Here is a 22,819-nt window from a genome sequence, read left to right as displayed (position 1 = left end):
GGCTTTTAGAACATCAATTTTAATGATTCAAGATGTAAGCATTTAATGTTTTAGATGCTTTAATATTTGGGTTGTTAAGTATTTAATGTTTAAATATTTGAATCGTTAGCATTTAAAATGAATTTGCTTTCCACGGATTGCTTTTAGGCAAACACTGTTCGTGTTAAGAAGCACGTGTTTTGCCTTTCAGGAGAACCCGAGTGCCCAGTGCACCCAACTGAGTTGGTGTTCGTCCTGGACCAGTCCAGGGATGTCAGAGAGCAAGACTTTGAGCGGATGAAGGGAATGATTGTCTCCTTAATTAGGGATGTCAAAGTCAGGGAGACCAGCTGCCCCGTGGGTGCCCGAGTTGCCATCCTCTCCTATAACTCCCACACCAGGCACCTCATCCGCTTCTCGGATGCCTATGGGAAGGACCAGCTGCTCAGGGAAATTAGAGCTCTTCCTTATGAGAGATCCTCGGACAGCAGGGAGATCGGCAAAGCCATGAGGTTTATCTCCAGGAATGTCTTCAAGCGAACGCTTCCAGGGGCTCATGTGAGAAGAATTGCCACATTTTTCAGTAGTGGTCACTCGGCCGATGCTCAGTCCATCACCACAGCTGCCATGGAGTTCAGTGCCCTGGACATTGTGCCCGTGGTGATCGCATTCAGCAACGTGCCCTCCGTCAAGCGCTCCTTTTCGGTAAGTGTGTACATCGTCGATATTCAGAAACCTCGTAAGAAAGTATATGGCTACATTTTCTTGCCTTCAAAACAAGGTCGCCAGGCATGGTGGCACACATCTGTAATCCCAGCACTTGGGGAGGCAGAGGCAGGTGGATCTCTGTGAGTTCGTGGCCAGCTTGGTCTACAAAGAGAGTTCCAGGACAGCCAAGGCTACACAGAGAAACCCTGTCTTGAAAAACAAAAACAAAAAGTCACTCCTGTTAGCAAAATACTATGGTAGATGCTTTACTGCCATTTGTTCACCAGGCACTGAATAGGCTCTGTGTTCGCCATCCTGTTGAATCCTCACAACTATCATGCACGAGATAGAGTCAATTTCTTTTCTCATTTTGTAGATGAAAAGGCCAAGCCTAGAGGTCAGCTTCTGGTCCAGGTCCCACAGCTGTCAGAGAAGAGTGGCAGTGTCAGTATGATGCTCATTTGCTTAGCCAATGCTGTCCTGGCTACTGGCCACACTGCCTCTGCATCCAAAGATACTAAGTCCGGAGGCTAGGAAACAGATGCTAGTGTTCTTGAGATGGTCACAGTCGTAATCAATTGCGGTGATTTCAAAAAGGTGGCTAATCAGGGATAGGGTCATGCCCCTGTAATCCCAGCCCTTAGGAGGCAGAAGAGTGAGGACTAAGAGTTCAAGGGCATCCTTGCCTACATGTGATGAGTTCAAGGCTGGTCTGGGCTCAAAACCCAAACTATGGGACTGTGGAAGTAGCTTGGTAAAGTGCATTACGGCCTGAATTCCAGTCCCCAGCATCTATGCAAAATGTTTCCCTGAGCATAAAAGTGCATGTCTGTAAGCCCAAGGCTGGCAGGGACAGGTGGCGGCTCCCTGCAGCTGGCTGGCCAGATGGCCTAAAGGAAGGGCTGAGCTCTAGGTTCAGCGAGAGACCCTGTCTCAAAAATTAAGGTTGAGGGCTGGAGAGTTGGCTCAATGGTTAAGAGCACCGTCTGCTCTTCCAAAGGTCCTGGGTTCAATTCCCAGCACCGACATGGCAGTTCACAACTGTCTGTAACTCCAAGATCTGACACCAATGCAAAAATTAAGGTTGAGAGTGACTGAGAAAGGCATGTGGACAATAAATAACCTTTGGCTTCCGTGGGCATGTCACATCCATGTACAAATACACATCCATGCATCACACATCCACACAAAAGCAATGTAAATACATAGCTGATTTTTTAAAATGGCAGTTATGTAAAGGTCCCCACTTTATAAAAGAAAAGCCATTCCGACGGAAGCTTCTTAGATTAAGGATTAAACCTGGCACATGGTAAGCCATGTGGGATAGAGACATCTGTGTATAGCTCCACAGCTTCTGTCCTTAGTGGCTTCATTGCAAAAGACACACGAGCTCCAGCAAGGTGTTCTTCCAGTCAGTGCTGTGCCAGCATGATGTGTGAACTCCAAACAATAGTACAAGAGTATGGGGAAGTGCATGGTAAATAAACCCCAACATGTGACAGTCCATTTAGAGAAAGGAAAACGAGGAGTGACTGAAGCAATGTCTTCAAGCAAAGAACTACATTGTGCATTTAGATTCAACCCAGCTGGCCAAGACATCACCCTGCTGTGAAGATCTCGTAGAAAGGCAGTCACAATGTGCGTTTTTGAGTTTTCCTAGAGACTGGAGGCTAGCACCATTTTCTCGAGGTCTTTCCTAGCTCTGTACATTTCTAAGCAGCATCGAAACAACAGGCTCGAAAGATACTTATCTGTGAAATGAGATTGGTACCCAGAGATGATGTGAACAGTAAGTGATGCAATGCTGGGCCTCAGGACCCAGAAATTATAGCAAGCACAAGGCTGATCACTTCTGCTTTTGTCAGTAGCTTGATGCTGTTTAACACAAGTGGGGCTAGGCTAGCCCAGGAGATGAAATGGCTACTAGTGTCAGCGTCCTAACTCAAAAGGCTGATGTGACTGCAGGACACTGAATTTAGATTAGAAAAGGCTGTGGCTGGGCCATGCAAACAAAGCCTGGGGATTCTAGGGTCCTTGCAAGTCCCTCAGCTACTCGCTTTATTTAGTCACAAAACAAAGGACAACTTCATATCCTGATGCAAACCCTAGTTAGCATTTGTGAAAGGCACTTAAACCGACGGGTTCCACCCACTCAGAAAGTACAAGCAGCATATGAAAGGTGTTTTGGTTTGGGGTTCAGGTGTTTTGGTTTGGGGTATAGGTGGCTTTGGGGTTCACGTGGAAGGAGAGGAGCAACAACCAAGTTGCCACATGTCAAGAACACACAAAGCTCCTTTCTCTCTTCCTTTTTTCTTTCTTTCTTTCTTTCTTTCTTTCTTTCTTTCTTTCTTCCTCCTCCTCCTCCTCCTTCTTCTTCTTTCTCTCTCTCTCTCTCTCTCTCTCTCTCTCTCTCTCTCTCTCTCTCTCTCTCTCTCTCTCATTCTTTTTGAGGCAGGATTTCATTATGTAGCTGTCCTGAAACTCACTCTGTAGACCAGGCTGGCCTTAAACTCTCAGAGATCCACCTGCCTCTGCCTCCTGAGTGCTGGGATTACAGGTGTGCACCACCATGCCTGGCTCTGCACAAAGGTTCTTTTTTTTATATTTTTATTATTAATTATTTTAACAGCAACAAACCTTGTATGTCTGGGTGACAGCGAGTGAAGGGCCTCAGGTTAGAGTCGATCCCAGATTCATTACCGTGTCACACGTGTAAGGAGGACTTGAGTATGTCATAGCTGTCCTTTGCTCGGAGGATATAAGGAAGAGCTAGAGGTCCCTAAGCCCACTCTGCCATTGAGGGTCCTTGACATGCTGTCTAGAGGGACTTTAAGTAGAGGCAAATGTGCCAGCTGGTTGGAGCCTGAGGCTGGACATTATCATTGGAAGCTCACTTTGCTGTTGCTACTGTTGCCTTTCTCTTTCCTCTGTCCATTTTTCTTCCCTGTGTCTTCCCTGTACTTAAACCGTTGGGTTTTATTATTATTTTGTTGTGGGTTTTGGTATTTGGTTTTGCTTTTGTTTTGAGACAGGGTCTCACTATGTAGTTCTGGCTGGCCTAGAACTCATAGAGATCTGCCTGCACTGTCTCCTAAGTACTTAGACGACATCATCATCATCATCATCATCGTCATATTTTCTTAAAGAACATAAATCAAAACTCTAGTCACACGGTATCCGAGGGGCATATTTTTAAACTTCCTTCATACTCTCATGGTCTGTGTAAATCTCAGTTCAGCTGAGAGTTGAGCAGGCCCGGCAGAAATCCGGTGCCTATGCAGTTCTGGGTCAGGAACTCTTGAAAGCCCTGCGCACCCTCAGGGTTTCTATTGCTGTGATGGGACGCCATGACCAAAGAGCCCTCTGCAAGGAAATTGCTTATGTTGTTTACACTTTCACATCAGAGCCCGCGTCATGGAAGGAGGTCAGAGCAGGAGTTCAAGCCGGGAGGAACCTGGAGTCAGGAGCTGAGGCAGAGGCCATGGCGCTGGCTGCTAGCTTACACCATCCAGAACCACCTGTCCAGGAGTGGGATGGGCCCTCCCACACCAGCCATAAGTCAAGACCACACCCACAGATTTGCCTACAGGCCGATTTTTATGGAGCGTTTTCTCAGTTGTGGTTCCCACTCCTCGTAACTCGAGCTTGTGTCGAGTTGACGTAGCACAGCTAGAACACCTGATCTCCCCAAACATTCTAAAGAAGCAAAACTTTCCATCGTATCAGAATGTCACTTTCCCCCCTTATGTGCCATATTATGGAGTCATGTGATGTCTTTGAGAGCAAATCCATCCACCCATGCACAGACTGCCCACCCTGTCCACGCGCACCCTTGCTAGCTCAACTATTGGCCATGCTACAACTTTGCATCCTTCAGGAAAATAAGCAATAAGAGAAAACAAACACAGAAACCTTCCCTCTTAGTCCCCAGCGCGCACATTCAGTTTAAGGAATGTTTCTGATACGGCAGCCACGCCAATGATAAACAGTGGGACCCGTGATGCCTAAAATCACATCCTTTAGACTTCACAAAGAGATGACTCGCTGGGCTATCAGGGGCATGCAGGTCACTGGAGGACGCTCCCTAACGGAACTCCTCATTAGAATCAGTGAGGAAGGGCTGCTTCTCCTTGTGGGATACACGCTTAAATGTGAGCATCCATTGGTAAGCAGGATCATCGCCAGAAATGTGGAAGTTGTTATGGTGTAGACACAGAACACAAGGCTAGTTAGCAGATGACAGCATCCCCTGCACAACAGCCGGAGAGGCGTCACTCTCAGTTAAGCAAGGGCTCACAGAGGCACAGCTGGTTCTCACTGGGGAAGAGCAAACCTGGAGCCGAGGCCTCGGGCCTCCACTCCTATCCTGGCTTACGTTTTTGGCTTACACGGTTTCTAAATTGTCTTCTGGCTTATTCTGTGTCATGACTGGCAGCAAGAAAAAAATCCTTGCAGTCCACTCCCACCCCAGAACCCTGACCCCACACTCTCTGAGCCGACCCTGGCTTGGTTTCTAGTTAGCTCTTCACAGGAATCCATTTGCACAGTCCGCAAGCGATTGTGACTGTACGGAAGACAGCAGGAGGAAACAAAGCTTTGTGATCACTACACACGGAGTCCCCATTCATGTCACTATGGTTCCTGTCCCTCTCACTGCCCAGCCTCTGTGCCTGTCCCCCCTTTGACACATCATTTGACACCCCATGCTTGCTAGTAACTATTGCTTTCTACTTCCTTGCCTTCCTCTGGAGCACCCTGTCCCTTTCTCTGCGGATTCATGTCTAGAAATAATCTTCAGTTCTTATGAGCTCTCAGAGCCTTCCCCTCTGACCCAGGAAGTACTGATATTCTTCCTGGCAAAGCAGTGGGCAGCCAGAGAGGAGACTGATGAGCACAGATTCCTCCATCTGCTGTGGGCAAGATAAAAACAAAACAAAACACGGACATAAACAGGGCTAAGCCTCGGGAACTGCCTTCCTTCCTTCCTTCCTTCCTTCCTTCCTTTCTTCCTTCCTTCCTTCCTTCTCCTGCTCCTCCTTCCTCGCTCCACCGGATAGACTGTGGCCCACTGTGTAACTGTGTAATGCTTACCGCTAGACCAGTGGTTCTCAACCTGTGGGCCGCGACCCCTCTGGAGGCTGGAGGACCCTTTCACCATCGGAAAACAGGTATTTATGCTCCAATTCATAACAGTAGCGAGGTTACAGTTATAAAGTAGTGATGAAAATAATTTTATGTTCGGGGGTCACCGCAACATGAGGAGCTGTATTAAAAAGGGTCACAGCATTCGGGGGATTGGGAACCGCTGCTCTAGACAGTTCTACAGCCCCTCGGACTCCAGTTCTCAACTCCAAAGAGAGCAGTCCTGTCTGGCGTAGCTGCCCCACCATGGTCCAGTTGGTTCTGGTCAGAGAAATGGTGTTAAGTGAGTAGCCAGGGCTTTTGTGGTCACACCTTTATAGATTATGTGTGGGAATGAGACGTGAGGGGGGCGGAGAGGGGAGAGGAGAGCTATTTCCTTGAGAGTCTAAGAATAGTTCACTGTGGAGCCAACACCATCTGACCCATCTTAGCCGCAGGATGGGATGACTGTCATTTCATCATTAAGCATCTCACAGTTGACGGGCAAGCTCACTCATCTCAGTCAGCCGGCGCATCTTTATCTGCTCTCTGAGCTGGCCCTGGCTTGGTCTCTAGTCTCTCATCACCTTTCTGGTGGACTAAGGTGTGGTTTACTTGAAACACCATAGATATACCTCTAACAGCTACCAGCCGTGTAGATTTGCATCTGCTGCGTGCACACCCCCCCCCCCCCCCCCCCCCCCCCCCCCCCATCAAGACTCTGACCCTCTGGCTCCCTGGTGTTCTGGGGAGGGAAGCCTCCTAGGCCTGGATCTGAGCCGATTTCTGCTTTAATCCCTAGTGTACAAGAGACAGTCGCAACAGTGTCACGGGCTAATTTTGCCTGTCAGGGTGACTGTGGTGTAAAGAGCAGCCCTTGGCTTCCTGGTTCTCTGGGAGCTGGGTGGAGTCTCGTGCTTTTCTTGTAACTGACTTGAGTATAGGCTGCCTCTTTAGATCAGCTATTTGACATTTCTCCGAGCTTCTGTTCCTCTATATAAGGCCCGGGGGTGGGGAATGCCCTGCTTGGCTGGGTGATGGATAGGAAATGCTTCGTGCTCCCTGCTGACCCACATGGCACCCACTCTGTGCCAGTAACTGCTTCACAGCGGCGAGCGCCCAGCATCCTATTAGATAGCACTAACAGAATTCCCTCTCGACAGCTAAAGGGAGAGTCAACGGTTGAAACCAGCAGAGCCACCTCCCAGCAGCCTTGTGGGGTTGCCCTCACCTGACCTCAGCTCTTAAACGGTGCTGGAAGGTTCTCACATCCCAACCCACTAAGCCATTCTTTCTCTTGCTTCTGCTTCTTCCAGATTGATGACACGGGCACATTCCAAGTCATTGTGGTTCCTCCAGGGACTGACGACACGCCAGTGTTAGCGAGACTCCAGCGGTGCACTTTCTGCTATGGTGAGACACATGGAGAGAAGCCAGTTTGATCAGGCCTGCTTAGTGTGTTGAGTTACCACTGGCAGGAGCAGCTGGAACATGGCCATAGGGAGATGCATAGCCTAGGCCAGACCCTGCTGGGGCCCGAGGTGCACGCTACATCTTCCACAGATGGAACCTCTCAGCTCAGCCTGCAGGGCCCTCCCAGTGGATCCCTGCAGGAGGGTTACGTTCCTGGCCCTTCTACTTTAGTGCAGCTTCCAGGAAACAGTAATAATAATAATAATAAAAACCTTAGCCAGTCTCCTTGCCAAGCTTTTTATGCTATAAACTATTTTATGTGTGTTTTTCTAAGTCTCAAATGTTCACAGCCTCCCCAAAAGAGCTTTAGAGAAACTGGCCCCTTCCTTTCTGGTTAGAATTTTTTTTTATTATATATATATATATATATATATATATATATATATATATATATATATATATATATATATAATTTTTTTTTAAGTGCAGTAGGAGTGGAAGACAGAAACTCATACAATCTCATCCAAGAGCCTTCACAGAGTTAGGCAACAAAAAGGTTTGCAGTATTGATTGTAGTGGTTGACGCACAGCTCACTGGCCTAGCTGGAAACGGCCTCTCTCCTCTTCCATTTGATGGTCCACACCCTGTGGAAGCCACTGCGGTCACAGGTGGTCACAGCAGCAGCAGGCAGTCACCACACTCCTGCTCCAGGCTGTGAATGACGCCGCATGGTGCTGACCCCCGTGGCGACACCTGAGACTTCAGTTACTGGGCTTCTTACCTTCAGTTTTAATTGCTTTACATACCTTGTGTCCATCTGGGCTCATAACTGCACTGGTCTTAGTGCCATGCTGAGGGAGATCAACATGAGAGAACCATATTAATTTCCTCAGGGCCCACGAGCAGCTTAACCCAGGAATCTGGCTCTGAGGCGCCTTTAATTTCTACAGAATGAATGCATCGTTCTGCTCCCCGAAACTCTCCATTTAGACCTGGAGAGCATATCTGACACCTTCTCCATGTGCGTCAGTGGGGTGCTGGGGTTTGCTGTGTAGAAGACTGTCTTACTTAGGGTGTCTGTTGCTGTGAAGAGACACCATGACCAAGAGCAAGTTGGGAGGAAAGGGTTTATTTGGTTTACAATTCCAGACCCTAGTCCATCACAGAAGGAAGTCAGCACAGGAACTCAAGCGGGGCTGGAACCTGGAGGCAGGGGCTGACGGAGAGGCCATGGAGGAGTGCTGCTTACTGGCTTGCTCCTCATGGCTTGCTCAACCTGCTTTCTTACAGGACCCAGGACCACTGGCCCAAGGATGGCACCATCCACCATGGGCTGGGTCATCTCCCACTGACCACTACTTGGATCTCCTCTGGATCTCATGGGGACATTTTTATAACAGAGGCTCTGTCCTCTCTAGCTTGGGTCAAGTTGGCACACAAAACCAGCCGATACAATGACCTCACATGAAGAGGGTGCTTCTGAGGAGGATGGGGACAGTTCCCGGGCTTTTTTTTTTCCGTCTCCCCCTGCAGGCCTGGCATCAAGCTCTCTGCTCACACCCTCCATTCTTGTGGGTGGCCCTGGGAATTTTTGGATCCTGGCACATTCCCTCCCACAAACCAGTGAAGTGCTAAGATTCATCTGCCCTATACATTCTCAGTTGCACCCCGGGACATGTCAGTTCCAACCATGTGCTAATATGTTGCACAGTCAGTAACTGCACATATGTGGCTGGGGATAGACTTTTGGCTCTGTGCCTTGGCTTATGCCCTTGTTTCGTCTCCCAGGCATATAATGGAGGATATTTTGGCTGTCATTTCCTGCAATTAAAAACCCCACAAAAACAGAGCAAATGGGCAGCATGCTGCCCCTGATTTTAGAAACTGTTCTGCACACAGTGACTATTCTGTCATCTGATCATTAGGCAGGGTCATAACATTTCACTAAACTTTAGTAAGGGTTGTAGGCAGAGCCATCTATATTGAGTCCATGAACAAGCATGAAGCTAGGAAGTTTGCTACATGCACGGGATCCACATGCTAGCTTATGAGATTTTTCATTTAATAGTTGATATTTCTCATCCATGCTGGTATCCGAGTTCCAAGTGCATGCTTGTTACTCCATTTCCCCTTTGGTTTTTTTTTTTTTTTTTTTTTTTTTTTCATTTTTTCCCCCCTTTGGTTTTTAAAGAACTCATTCTTACCCTCAGCCATTGCATTTACTGACAAACTAGACAGAATATAGCCTTGCAAAGACACCTGGGCCAGCCTGATTCCCAGTTAGGTTCACCTACTTGGAGTGTGCAGAGAAACTGTGCCTAACTGAGGCCCAGCAGTGGCTTGGCCAGAGGTGACATCATGCTTATTATATGATGTCACCTAGGCGTCCCAGCTCTCAGGGGAAGGGGCCATCCCACTCCCTCAGGCGGTCCTTAGCTCTAACAATAACACATTGACTTCATGCAGTCTACAAGGTAGCTCAGCAGGTAAAGGTGCCCATCCCCAAACATGACAACCTGAGTTCAGTCCCTGGGCCCAGGTGGAGGGAGGGTACTGACTCTTGAAAGTTGTCCATCCTCTGCCTCTACACACATGCTGGGCTACATGTGCCCACGTGTATACACAAAAAAAGTAAAAAAAAAAAAAAAAATTTAATTACCATTGACCTCATATTCAGAAGCTTCCAGAAGTATAATAGTGCATCCGTTGTAAATGACTTATTCTCCTGCTTCAGTTGGTTCAATGACAATAGGTTAAGTGGCTTCTAGAAACCTCCCTTTTCCAATTTATCATATTCCTCTAAACGTTCATTGTGGTCAGATTCAATAAAAGCCACTGTCTTCCTTCTTGCTGTGCATGCACAACGAGAGAGGCACATTTATGAAAATGGCTTCACTTGATGAGAATAACTTTTTATAAGGGGCCTGGAGTTGTGAACTCTTACTTAAATTGAAATAAAATGAGTTTTCCCAGCTAGTGTAGTGACTAAGGCCCTGGGTTAACCCTCACACTGTCGGTACTAGAGTGTGTTCTAGTAGGCAGGAGGAGATGGACCGCCCACTCCAGACTCTATAACCCAACCGCCAAGAGTTAAAGACATAACTATTTTATGAGCAAAGGCTATGGAGGTCCTAGATGCTAAAATAGCCGAGGTAGAATCTTTCCATTCTCTGCTTTAGTAACTCCAAATGCCTTGGTTTGCAGACCTATGCAGGCCAGATGCTTCTTGTGACCAGGCCAAACCATCCCCAATACAGTCCTACCTGGATGCTGCATTCCTCCTGGATGGCTCCCAACACGTGGGAAGTACAGAATTTGAAGACATGAGAGACTTCCTGGAGGCACTGCTAGATCACTTTGACATCACTCCAGAGCCAGAGACATCCGTCACTGGAGACAGAGTGGCCCTACTGAGCCATGCTCCCCCCGGCTTCCTACCCAATACCCAGAGGAGTCCGGTTAGAACTGAGTTCAACCTCACCACCTACAGCAGTAAGCGCCTCATGAAGAGGCATGTGGAGCACGCAGTTCGGCAGCCAAGCGGAGACGCTTTCCTTGGCCACGCCCTCAGGTGGACCCTGGACAACGTCTTCTTAAACACCCCCAACCTGAGAAGAAACAGAGTCATATTTGTGATCTCTGCTGGGGAAACCAGCCACCTGGACGAGGAAACATTAAAGAAAGAGTCGCTACGGGCCAAATGTCAAGGGTATGCCCTCTTTGTGTTTTCCTTGGGCCCTGACTGGAGCGACAAGGAATTGGAAGACCTGGCTAGCCACCCCATGGACCAGCACTTGATTCAGCTTGGCCGAATTCATAAACCTGACCACGGATATGGTGTGAAGTTCGCGAAGTCCTTCCTAAACTCTGTCAGGCGTAAGTCATAAAACTGTTCTTGTGCCTACGAGGCTGCCTGGTATTCCCGCGAAGGGCGATGATGAGTTGGCATGTGTCCTTGGCTACTTTTGTTTGTCTTCAAGGGCACTGCAGGGTCAGGAAAATATGTAATAAGGGATGGCGGGAGGGAAGATGCTCTGGTTCCTAAGCGTTTAATTTTCTGGCTCATCTTTTCTATGCCTCTGGTTCCTATGGCGAAGCAATCATAACAAGCAGCTGTCCGCACATCTGTCTTCATGGAGAGGTGTAGTCTGAGGGTGTGAAGTCATAGCCTGGACCCTGGCTCCCGAGCAAAACCCTTGCCACGTAACACTGGCATGCTGCCCTTTGGCGAGAGATGTCTACACTTAGCACACAGAAAGAAAGAAGCCAAAGGAAAAAAAATGAGACAGTTCTTGGCTTGGCTTTGACACGTTCCCAAGTCAGAGCTGGGAGTATTAGGAGATGCCATTTTATCCGTTAGAATGAAAGGCATGGCTTTGTCCAAGTTTCTCTCAGCGCCATGACCTCTCAGGATCCACTAGTTAGAATAACTGGCGCCTGTTAAGGAAACTAACATGGCCTGTGTTGTTTTGAGGCGTTCTGAAAGATATGCAGTCCGTTTGGGATGCAGCGGGATGGCTTTAGGAGGAGCCGTGGCTGGCTGTGGGGCTGAAGGAGAGGAAACAGTGGGTAAATGGTTCAGTGTTTCCAGAGCCAGCTGACACTTATCTCTGGGAGTCCAGACAAAGAACTGTGCTCTTTAGCACAGGCTGAAGACCGCTCAGTGAGTGCCTGGCTATTTCCCCAACTTGTCATTGCGTTAAACAGTGAAGTTGGTTAAGGCGGCAGAGGCACTGGGTGGTGCAGAGAGATCATGGATAGGGCTGACATCACATCCTACTCAGTGAGTCTTGGACCAGCCTGTGCTACCAGTTTGGAGCTGGTGAGAGACACAAGGTTGAGGCCCCACCCTGGATGTTCTGAACTAGAATGCACAGCTTACCAAAGCTCCCAGGAAACTCAATATATATATATATATATATATATATATGTTTCAGAAACACAGGTATGGGAGTAGAGAGACCCCATAGTGAGATTTATTTTGATACATTCTGGGAAGAAAGCCCAAAGAGGAGCTAAGGGCAAGGGGTCACCCTGAAGGAAACCTTTCATAAGGGTTGAACAAAAGACCACTTGGAAAGTCCTGTAAACTCGAAAAGAAGCATGCATGATGGCACATGAGGTGGGGTGGCGGGGGTGAAGGGTGGGGAGGTGGGGTGCATGCCCTGGGATCTCCTTCCTGGTATCCCAGAATTCTCCCTGCTGTCCCTTGCCAGTGCATCCAATCACAAAGATCCGCGGAGGCAGCCCCTCCCACTCAGGAAAAGAGCAGGGACGAAGGGCTCATGGGTGATAACAGAACAGGTCCCTGCGCTATGAGCATATGATGCAGCTGCCCTACTCCATTTCCAGAGCTGAGGCATCTGTGAAGCGCCATCTTTAAGACTTCCGCTGCAGGCCAGCATGGCCACACCCACTCAACACAACCGTAGTTATTAGGCATCTACTCTGGCTCTGCAGGAGCTCAACTTCAGGAATAGGCCTAACTGCTGCCCTTCGGAAGCTTCGGAAGCCTTCGAAGTGGTCACCACTCATTTGGCACACTGCCACAAAGAGGCCATCAGAGCTAGGTCCGCATCAAGGCAGCACATTTTGTAGGGGAAGCAAAGCTGCTGGCCCAGCAACCCTCACAGTGGCATACCTGCAATTCTAACTCTTGAGAGGCAGAGGCAGGAGGATTGCTATAAGTTCAAGGCCAGCCCAAGCCACTCAGTAAGACCCAAACAAAAGTCATACACACTACAAAAACAAAACACCCTGAAGGTCAGGTACAGCTCAGTATTGGGTCACACCATAGAGCACACGGCCCTTCTTGTAACAGCAGTTCTGAAGATGTGTTCTGTTACAGCCCAGAGCATGCCGGGTAGGTAGACGGACCCTGGATAACCAGGAAAAGATGGGTAGGTGTGCATGCGCATATGTGAGCCAGACGACAGCCTCAGATGTTATTCCTCAGGCAATATCTACCGCTTTTGTTTGTTTTGTTTCTGAGGCAGGGTTTCCTAGTGGGCTGGGACTTGTTAAATAGGCTAGGCTGGCCAGCCAGCGAACCCTAGGGATCTACCTATTGCTCCCTTGACAGTGACAGAATTGTAAGCATATGACACCATGCCTGGCTTTTCCAGAGAGAGACTTAATTGTTTAACAAATCTTTTTGATTTCATGCTTTCAGGGCATGCATATAACACATTTAAAATTTCTCTGTTTAAAAAAAAATTGGCTTTTGCATTTTAAAATGGATTAAAGCATGCTTTATTGTTATGAAAAATTAATATTCTTCCAAATGAAGTGAGACGATGAATTAAACCCAAAGGCACTTAGTTTGTTGCTAACATAAAGGCCATAAAGGGAATATTCTGTTCCCTTTGCATTTTGATACCCCACAAAAACAAATAAAAAACACTCTATTGAGTTCTTATCAAAGGCAAGAGCATTTGTAGCTGGCATTTACTATTTTGTGAGTTCCTTTTTTTTCTCTCTTCCACCCTTATTAGCCCCTTAACACTAGATAGGAGAGGAAAGAAGGCGTCATTATCGCTGGGCTACTTCCTGCTGGTTAGGGGCATCGAGTTCTTTGGGGGCGAGTTTGACCTCTCTGTCAGAATATCTAATTTCTTCTTTCGTCTCTTTGCTCATACACAACTGCTTAACAAACAGCACCTAACTACCAACCAGCCAACAGCAGCAACCCCACGTCTCAGGGCCCTAACATTTATATATCTTCTCAAAAGTTCCAGAATTCCAAACGTCACACACTCGAAGAAACTATCTGTCGCTGGCAAAGCCATGCCCCAGAAGAAGCCTCATATCCCCACACCTAAGATTAAAATGAAAACATGTTCCATTTTATTTCTGTAACCATCTTTGGATGGACATCAGAAACTGGAGTAATACTGTATGGAACAGGCACGCTAACAGCCCGAGTGAGAGCCTCGCCAGGGAGTGAGAGCCTCGCCAGGGAGTGAGAGCCTCGCCAGGGAGTGAGAGCCTCGCCAGGGAGTGAGAGCCTCACCAGGGAGTGTGAGCCTCGCCAGGGAGTGAGAGCCTCGCCAGGGAGTGTGAGCCTCGCCAGGGAGTGAGAGCCTCATCAGGGTCTTTTCTCTTTCTAGGTGGTATAAACAAGTATCCACCTATGAACTTCAAAGCCAAGTGCAACAGACTCAGCCCTACGGACCCGAAGCCACCCCCACGCCAATTTCAAAGGTACTGTGTACTTGGTCTGACGCCATAGGTGAACACACACACCTCCTTCCCCTAATTCTTTATGTTCTTCCTCTTTTTCTACCTCTCTCCCCTTACCTAGTTTAGCCAGATAGAAACTTGCTATTACATATTAAAATATGCTTTGAGAAGCAAGAGATTTATTCCTAAAGTGACTAAATTGATCTGGAAATAGAAATGGGCATTTGCTTGTTTGTTGTTTTTGTTTTCCTTTTAAATGGAAAGTCCAGTTGTTGAAACAAAACACTCAGCGGGACCACCGGCCAAGCTGGGTTTCTAAACAGCATTGTTCACTGAAAGGAAGCAGGGTGTCTTGGTGCCTGAAACACTCAGGATCTGGTAAGGAAAGTACAATTCTAGCCCAAGACAATGGGGTTGTTTCAGGAAGCAAAAACTTAGTTAAAAAGCAAACAAACAAATACAAAAATACAAAAACAGTGACATGACAAAAGCGTGAGCGAGATGGTCTGAGATGACTCCTATGGACCTAATCTTGAACAGCTGCAGCTCCAGAAAGGATGACGATGATGAGCAGCATACATTGAGTGATGTATTTAATCTATTACTGTATGTATGGTGTGTGTGTGTGTGTGTGTGTGTGTGTGTGTGTGTGTCAGAGTATAACTTTGGGGAGTTGCATCTCTAGTGTCTACTGTGGGATACAGGAGTCTAACTCAAGTTATCAGGTTTGCATAGCTGGTACTGTGAGGTTCCTGAGGTGCTGGTGCTAGGTGCATCCTGAGGTGCTGGTGCTAGGTGCATCCTGAGGTGCTGGTGCTATGTGCATCCTGAGGTGCTGGTGCTAGGTGCATCCTGAGGTGCTGATGCTATGTGCATCTGAGGTGCTGGTGCTATGGGCATCTTGAGGTGCTAGTGCTATGTGCATCCTGAGGTGCTGGTATGTGCATCCTGAGGTGCTGGTGCTATGGGCATCTTGAGGTGCTAGTGCTATGTGCATCCTGAGGTGCTGGTGCTATGTGCATCCTGAGGTGTTGGTGCTATGTGCATCTGAGGTGCTGGTGCTATGGGCATCTTGAGGTGCTAGTGCTATGTGCATCCTGAGGTGCTGATGCTATGTGCATCTTCTGAGGTGCTGGTGCTATGTGCATCTGAGGTGCTGGTGCTATGTGCATCCTGAGGTGCTGATGCTATGTGCATCTTCTGAGGTGCTGGTGCTATGTGCATCTGAGGTGCTGGTGCTATGTGCATCTGAGGTGCTGGAGTGAGTCCCATAGTGCCTCACCTGTGTGAAGTTCTTAATGGAAATGATAGCCTGAGGCTAATAACAAGGAAATCACTGAGCAACCCCAGGATGTGGATCTGTTAGGGTGCAGGTCTTAAGTCATAAATAAAGGGATAAGGATGACAGTTCTGGAGTGAGAGAACTAAAGAGACAGGGAAGCCAACTCTAATTCTGTGAACTTTAATTGGATCCTAGAGCAGGAAAAAAAAAAGCTGATATAAACATGATTTGGAGAACATCTGGGGAAATTTGAGTATGAACAATACATTGAAGTTATTGGACTGTATGGATTTCCTGGTGTGTAGAAGAAAAAGTCTTTGCGAGACGTTTGCTAAAGAATTTAAGAACGCCATGTATGATGGTTGCAACCTTCGACAGCTTTTGCTTTTTGTGAATGTGTAGGGTGCGTGCATGTGTGTACATGTGCAGAGGCCTGAGGTCAAGTGTCTTCCTTGAGCAATCTTCTTGTATATGTGGCAGAGTCCCTCCCTGATGTTTTAGCAAGTCTGGCTGGCAGGCTTGCTACAGGTGTTCTGTCATCATCTCCTACCATGCTGAAATTACAGAGGACTGCCGAACTCACCTGCATGAGCTCTGGGGATCTGAATTCCAGTCCGTAAGTTGTCTAGCGAGCTCTTGGCCCACTGAGGCATCAGGTAGCTAGGGGCACCTCCCCAGTCAGTGACAGTGCACTGACACCCAACTGCTAACCATGACTAAGCACCATCACCTGGCTCACACTGAGGCAGACACCACTGGCAGTGTGCCACCCCTGGAGGATGTGCACTCTGTGTGGTCATCAGGCCTTGACAGGCATCCCCAGCCCAGGTGCTAAGGGACTCCTGAGACTCTCCTGACTGGAGGCTCTGGCTCCTGCCCAGCAGGGAGTCATCGGGAGGAACTGTCCAGCAGCAAATGCTTCTGAAACCCAGCCTGAGGCAGCCTGTGAATGCGAAAGCTGGTCCAAGAGGACTAGGGCTCCCCCTGCTGCAGGTGCCTGGGCCTGGCAATTGGTGCAGAGAATACCCCATGGCCCCGGAAAGCAGGCTGAGGCATGTGTGGCTGGTGCAAGAGCCACTTCAAGGAACGCTGGAGGGCTGTGTTCTTAGACTTCGCTCTCTGCAACTGCTGTTAGTTTTGAATTCAGGTTTTCTGAGCGAAGGAAAAATAAAGCCCTCACTGGGGGGCTTGGAGCCTTTGTTCACTTTACATCTACCTGCTGCCGCCTCCCAGGACATGCCACTGCGGTAACCCTAGCATCTTCTGGACTCTCTTCCTCACTCTCCTCATGGGAGGCTTGTGGTCAGGTGCTCCGTATTGGGACCTTCCAGTTCGGGCTGGTGGCATCTCTACATTTGCTTTGCTCGTCTCCACCCAGCATTCCTAGCGGGAAGGAGGTGATGTACTGAGGTACTGTATCCAGCGGCTAGCTGAGGATGGGGTTCAATCTAGAGGCTGGCAGGCCAAGATATGGGATGGCATCACTGGAAGAGCTCAGAATTAAATGACAAGTGAAAAACTGTCAAGGCCAGGGAGGGAGGAATAACCATAGAAACAGCAGCCTTTATTCTGCCTTTTGACCCAGAAGTTTGAATTTTCATTCTTCAGTGGGCCTCACAGGCATGTAGCCAGCTCAGACTACAAAGGCAGGTGTCGGCGCCAACCTACACGTTCAAGAGGCAATTTTAGAAACTGCTTTGTTTGAAGAGAAGGGTGAGTGGGAAGAGAGAAACCATGGGACTTTTGGACAGGAAATTTCCCCTTCTCCACAGTGCCCTAGACACACGAGGCTCAGCTTCTCCTGGGAATTTGAAATGGCTAAGTGGTTGAGGCATTGGAGAATTGAGATGTAAAAACTATGCACTGTCTGTGACTCCCTGACGGTGTAATCACCCGGGACTCCCCCAGGTCTTCTCTAAATAACCAAAGATTGTGGCAAAAGCAGACATAGCTTCTTCTGAAGCTCCTTGTCTGGGCCTTCCAAGAGAAGTGAGGCAGAAAGGGATTGAGGGAGAACGCCTGCTGCTGGGCACAGGGTCCAGCCAGCCAGATGACTTGCCATCCCCAGAAGTACCTGCACTGGAATTGTTCGCTCATCCTGCTGCAGGGGGTTTTGAGGAAGATGTGCAGAAGCTGGTTTGTAGCAGATGGAGAAGGCGCTGACTCTCACCACCACCAGGCAACCCAGGAGACAGATGGCCAGAGGGCAAGGCTATAGGACAGCTTTGTGTGAGCTCTTCTTAGCTCTACTCCAAGAAGTAAAAGACTCAAAGGCACCTACATACTGTGCTAGACTGCAGAGCAGAGACAGGCAGAGCCTGAAGGGGTGGATGGTAAAAATGGGCAGCCACCACCGCCATATGAATGACACATCTGTTGTAAGTTTGCTTCCCACAGTACACTTTCTGGGTGACACACACACACACACACACACACACACACACACACACACATTTAGAAATAGAAGCAACTTTATCTGTGTAAGTCACCACACTGCCTCTAGTCACTAAGTAGCATGGCAGCCTCCTGATTAGCTACTCAGATGGAGGAATCTGTGACCACAGGAATGGAAATCTACAGTCAGTCTCCCCTCTAATCCCCCTTTTTTATCTAGAACATGCCACATCTTGCTTTCAAAAGCTTTATCAAATCTGTGGTCAAGTTGGAAATTTGAATTGTTTTATCCTTATGTCTGCCTTGAATGCTAGTTGTTGGAGTTACCAACCAGCAGAAATTTCCCCAAACAATATGCAGCAGGAGGAAAAAAACAAAGTAACTAGGTAGTCAAGTGGTCCTTATTCAATGCTTTATTACATACAAATGCCCATCTGTAGCAGCAGAGAAAGGAAGCTTCAAAGGGAAGGCATGGGCTCAGTACATACAACACTTACCTTGTGAACCCTGAAATGACTGTGAACCCCCAGAACCCACGTAAGAGCCAGGTGTGAGGGCACCTGGACGTTCACAGGCCACTTACTACAAGTCAGTGAGAGACCTTGTCTCAAACAAGCTGAAGGTGTCTGAGGACTAATACTGGACAGTGTCACCTCCATAGTGAACCCCTGGGCATGAATACACACAAGAACACACCTAACACACAGCACACACACACATACACGCACACACCCCCCCCCCCAAACAAAACAACACAAAGAAAAGGCTTTGAACATGTTTGACCCTTTTGTGAACAAGTACCAAGGTTAGGCTTAGAAGTAGTTGCCAATCTAACAGTTTAAAAAATGATTTACTTTTAATTATAAGCATCTATCTCCATGGTGGGTATGTGCACATGAGTTGTGGGTGCCTTCAGGGGCCAATGGTTTTTAGATCCCCTGGAGCTGAAACAAGATGGGTGAGCTGCCCTACATGGGTGCTGAGACCTGAACTCCACCGTCTCTCCAGCAGTTTCTTTACTTAAGGCTAAGAAATATGACATAATAAATTAAAAAAAAAAAAAAAAGAGGGGCAAAAGGGAAGGAGAATGAAATACTGAGAGAACAGTACACTTCAGACTCAAATCCTTTGCAGGGGGTCACTGTCCTTTAGGGAAGTGGCCACTGAATGGTGGGTCCTCATGTCCCAGTGGACGGCTGCACACCCACATGCATATGGGCAGCACTAAATGGACTCGGGGTTATTAATAGCAGAAAAAGGACATTAAGTTGGGAAGAAAATGGGAGGCAGTGGCAGATGAATATGATAAAAATGCATGGCATAAATATATGAAAATGTAAAGTTTTAGAGAATCTCATACATGAATAGTGCATCTATGCCACTTCCCATCCCCAACTCCTTCCACATTTCCCCCTCCCAAATTCATGACTATTGTTACAAACATATAAACATTTGTATGTGTGTGCATGCATGCACATGTATGGACAACCTCTGGGTCCATTTAGCACTGCCCGTATCTTCAGGCGTCCAGGGTTGACCACGTAGGACTGGTCAACCTATGTGGGAGCTAGTCTCTAGAGGAAGCTGTTTCTCCCTCTCGGAAGCCGTTTCTCCCTCTCGGAAGCCACTGACCAGCTAAGGTTGGGGGCTTGTGATTTTTCCCCATCCATGTTGGTATTTAACTGGTGGTGTCACCATGCTGGACTTGTTCATGCAAACATACCACTGAGGAGTCATGGGAGCATTTTCCCTGTCATGATGGGGGTGGGAGTGGGGGACACTATGTAGCAGCAGGCATCCTGGCCCTCTGGCTCTTAAAATCGTTCCGTCCCCTCTTTCACAATGCTCCTTGAGAGGTATAGGGATTGGATTGCAGGTCTGTGGTTGGGGCTGGGTACCAGGCAGACACGTATTCTCTGCATTCTGGACAGGTGCGAGTCTTAGGTCTGTGTTGTAAGAAGCTTCTTTGGTGAGAGCTGAGACACACTTATCTGTGAGTACAAAGATAATGTCTTAGAAGAGTTAGGAACTGTAGTCATTTAGGGAAATGGCAGTAGAAGGTTCTCTAGAGCCCAGCGCCTCTCCAGCTTTCGACAGTTGGCTGGGTTCACAGTAATGTGAATTCTCTACCGTTGAGTGGCACTAGAGAGCTGTTGGTTGCCCAACACGAGGGGTCATCAGTGCACCACCAGGGACACTTTGCTGGTCTAGTCACTGGTCCATAGGACTACTGGGTAGGACTACTGATTGCTCTTCTCCCTTGGGAGCTTGCAAAGCACCTTTTAATAATGAGAGCTGTTCTTCAGGCAAGTTGCATCCAGACGAATTCCAGCCAAATTCCCCCAAGTCCTGTGTCCAAACTATATGCTGTCTTCAGCAATAGGCTCCACCTTCAAGTTCTCAAAGGCAAGCAAGAGCAATGCAATAGCTCATATTGCTATGGAAACTTGGATTCTCCTGACCAACAACTTGAAGGAGAGGTTTCCTAAGCTTGGCATGATGAGGCATGGCTCTTGGGGGAAGCACCCTCACCTCATGTGATGTACCCCTAGTTAAAAGTCCAACCCCCATTTTCCCCAGTGCCCCTCATAAACCTGTCTTCTATTATCCCACCCCTTCATAGCTATTAAAAAAAGAATTCCCCTCCCATGACCAGTAATCATGTTTTATGCATATAGACTCTTCTGGTTGAGGAAAATCGAATTTGTAATATTCAGTTTGGAACAGCCAAAGCAGGCAGGTGTTAAGGACACTGTGCCGGCATGGACTCTGAGCCATGGCTGCCATTCCTACACCTGGCTGCTTGATCAACTTTATGTCCCTGAAAACACGGATGAGACGGACTGGGATACAGTGTGAAGTGAGTTCAGAAGCCCAGGCAGAGCTAGGCTGTGGGTGGCACAGTCTTTGTCATTTGTGTTTCCTCCACCTCTTTGTAGATGAAAGCAAAAGACTGTGTGTGTGTGTGGCAGGGTGAGAGGTTAGGGTGTCATATGCCTGAGACATGACATTTACATTCATCTGTATTTTCCCATCGAGCTCCCTCTCTAAACGCTGATGTTTTCTTGGAGAATGGTTCTATCTTACAGCAGTGGTGGAGAAACAGATCAAACTCAATTCCACCGTTCTGACTTTCTCTTGAATTCTCCATAATGTCCTAAGTAAAAATCTAGTTCGGTGCAAGTAACACTAGCCTTAGTTTTAGAAATGTTGGTATATAGGCACAGGTCTTTCCTGTAGCCTCTTTATACCTCCTTTTCTTCACCTGCCCCCAAATGAGAAACCCAGTAACGAGATGCAAGGACAGCAGTTGTTGCTTCAGCTCCTCAGCTGCTGGGGTACTGCTAACCCCAAGACTATGTATGCACCTGCCAGACAGGGCTCTTTGGTGATCCACACCACACATAACACACCTTGCTACCTGCCCTGCAGGGCAGACAATCGGCATCTGGGTGCCCTGGATGGGTGGGAGGGAGTGGCACGCACTCAGCCTTTCACTAGACAGACTTGAGGATGACCACGTGAAGTGGCAATGTCCCCTGAACTTACCCCGGAGTAGGTTCAGGGTGGAGTGCGGGTCATGAAGTTGTCTATGAGCAAGACAGGACTCAGACCGTGCTAAGAGCTATAAGGAAGATGAAGGAGTGCCTGTGAGAGGCGGGGAGGGCGAGAACTGGGAAATCTCTAGGTGAGCACCGTGTCTGAACCCAAGCCTCCATATTAGCAAGACCGACCGCATGAAGATCTGGATGCAACACGCTTCCTGAAGAAGAAACTGATGCTGGAATTTCACCTCTACAGACTTTGAGAGGCTAAGTTGGTCAGTTTCAGACAGGCCAGTGGTCATGGCCCCTTTGGGTGGTCAAATGACCCTTTCACAGGGATCGCCTAATAACAGTAGCAAAATTACAGTTATGAAGTAGCAACAAAAATAATTTTATGGTTGGGGGGGGTCACCACAGCATAAGGAACTGTACAAAAGGGCTACAGCATTAGGAAGATTGAGAATTCCCCTGACAGGCCAATAGAAATCTCTACTTCAACAATTTTTACAATTCACCCTGGAGGGGGTGAGATAAGGAAGCGGGTATAATGGTGTAGGAAGAAAGGTTACCATGGAGGCAGGAGCGCTGGGAGGGCTCGCCTCACGTGACGTTCTCTTCTTTTTCTGTGCAGCTTTGTTCCGGGACCACAGAAAGCTATCCTCAAAGGCCACGCACCAGAGGCAGCAAGGCTCTTTCAAGATAAAAAACGCCTTTCAAGCGTCCTGAGAAGTGGCAGAGCTGCTATTTCAAGTCTTTCTAAAAACACACTCTATACCTTTAAACAGGGAAAAGGAGTGATAAAAGCTTCCTCCAAACACAGTAAATGAAGTGATCCAACAAGTCAGCCCTGGCCAGACTCCGGACTGAGCGCAGGATACACTCCCCAGATCCGAGCACTTCCTGGGCTGCACACCAGCATCCGATGGCTGCTCTAGAGAGAAGAACAGGCCCTGGCTGTCATCCTCAGGTACCTCGACCCCCTACACTTGCGGTACTAAGATAATCTTGGAGGCTTACTTGACGATCCCTGATCATTGCAGCATTCTGAGAATGATATAACCATGAGGAGATGGACGAATGAAAGACGTGTTTTGAAAAGTTGAAAGGAGGCAAAATTTGAAGTTTTTCTTTTTTTCTTTTTTGAACAGTATATGCATGTGGACACAGGCCAATGTAAACTCTTTTATTTGCAAC

At 47.9% G+C, this 22,819-nt stretch overlaps 1 protein-coding gene across 1 annotated transcript in view; it reads left to right on the top strand.

Annotated features, from left to right (window-relative positions):
- Col6a6 (collagen type VI alpha 6 chain) overlaps positions 1-22,490 on the top strand; it is a 131,684-nt gene extending 109,194 nt beyond the window's left edge. Inside the window, exons 33-37 of the mRNA XM_051140010.1 lie at positions 191-684; positions 7,125-7,221; positions 10,427-11,098; positions 14,332-14,425; positions 22,257-22,490. Of these exons, the coding sequence (XP_050995967.1) occupies positions 191-684; positions 7,125-7,221; positions 10,427-11,098; positions 14,332-14,425; positions 22,257-22,452 (1,553 nt within the window). The 3' untranslated portion in view covers positions 22,453-22,490. The remainder of the gene's footprint in view (positions 1-190; positions 685-7,124; positions 7,222-10,426; positions 11,099-14,331; positions 14,426-22,256) is intronic.
- Positions 22,491-22,819: the final 329 nt, after the last annotated feature.

This window comes from Acomys russatus, chromosome 32 (genome assembly GCF_903995435.1).
Source record: "Acomys russatus chromosome 32, mAcoRus1.1, whole genome shotgun sequence".
Taxonomy (NCBI): Eukaryota; Metazoa; Chordata; class Mammalia; order Rodentia; family Muridae; genus Acomys; species Acomys russatus.
This window is presented reverse-complemented; position numbering and strand designations above follow the sequence as displayed.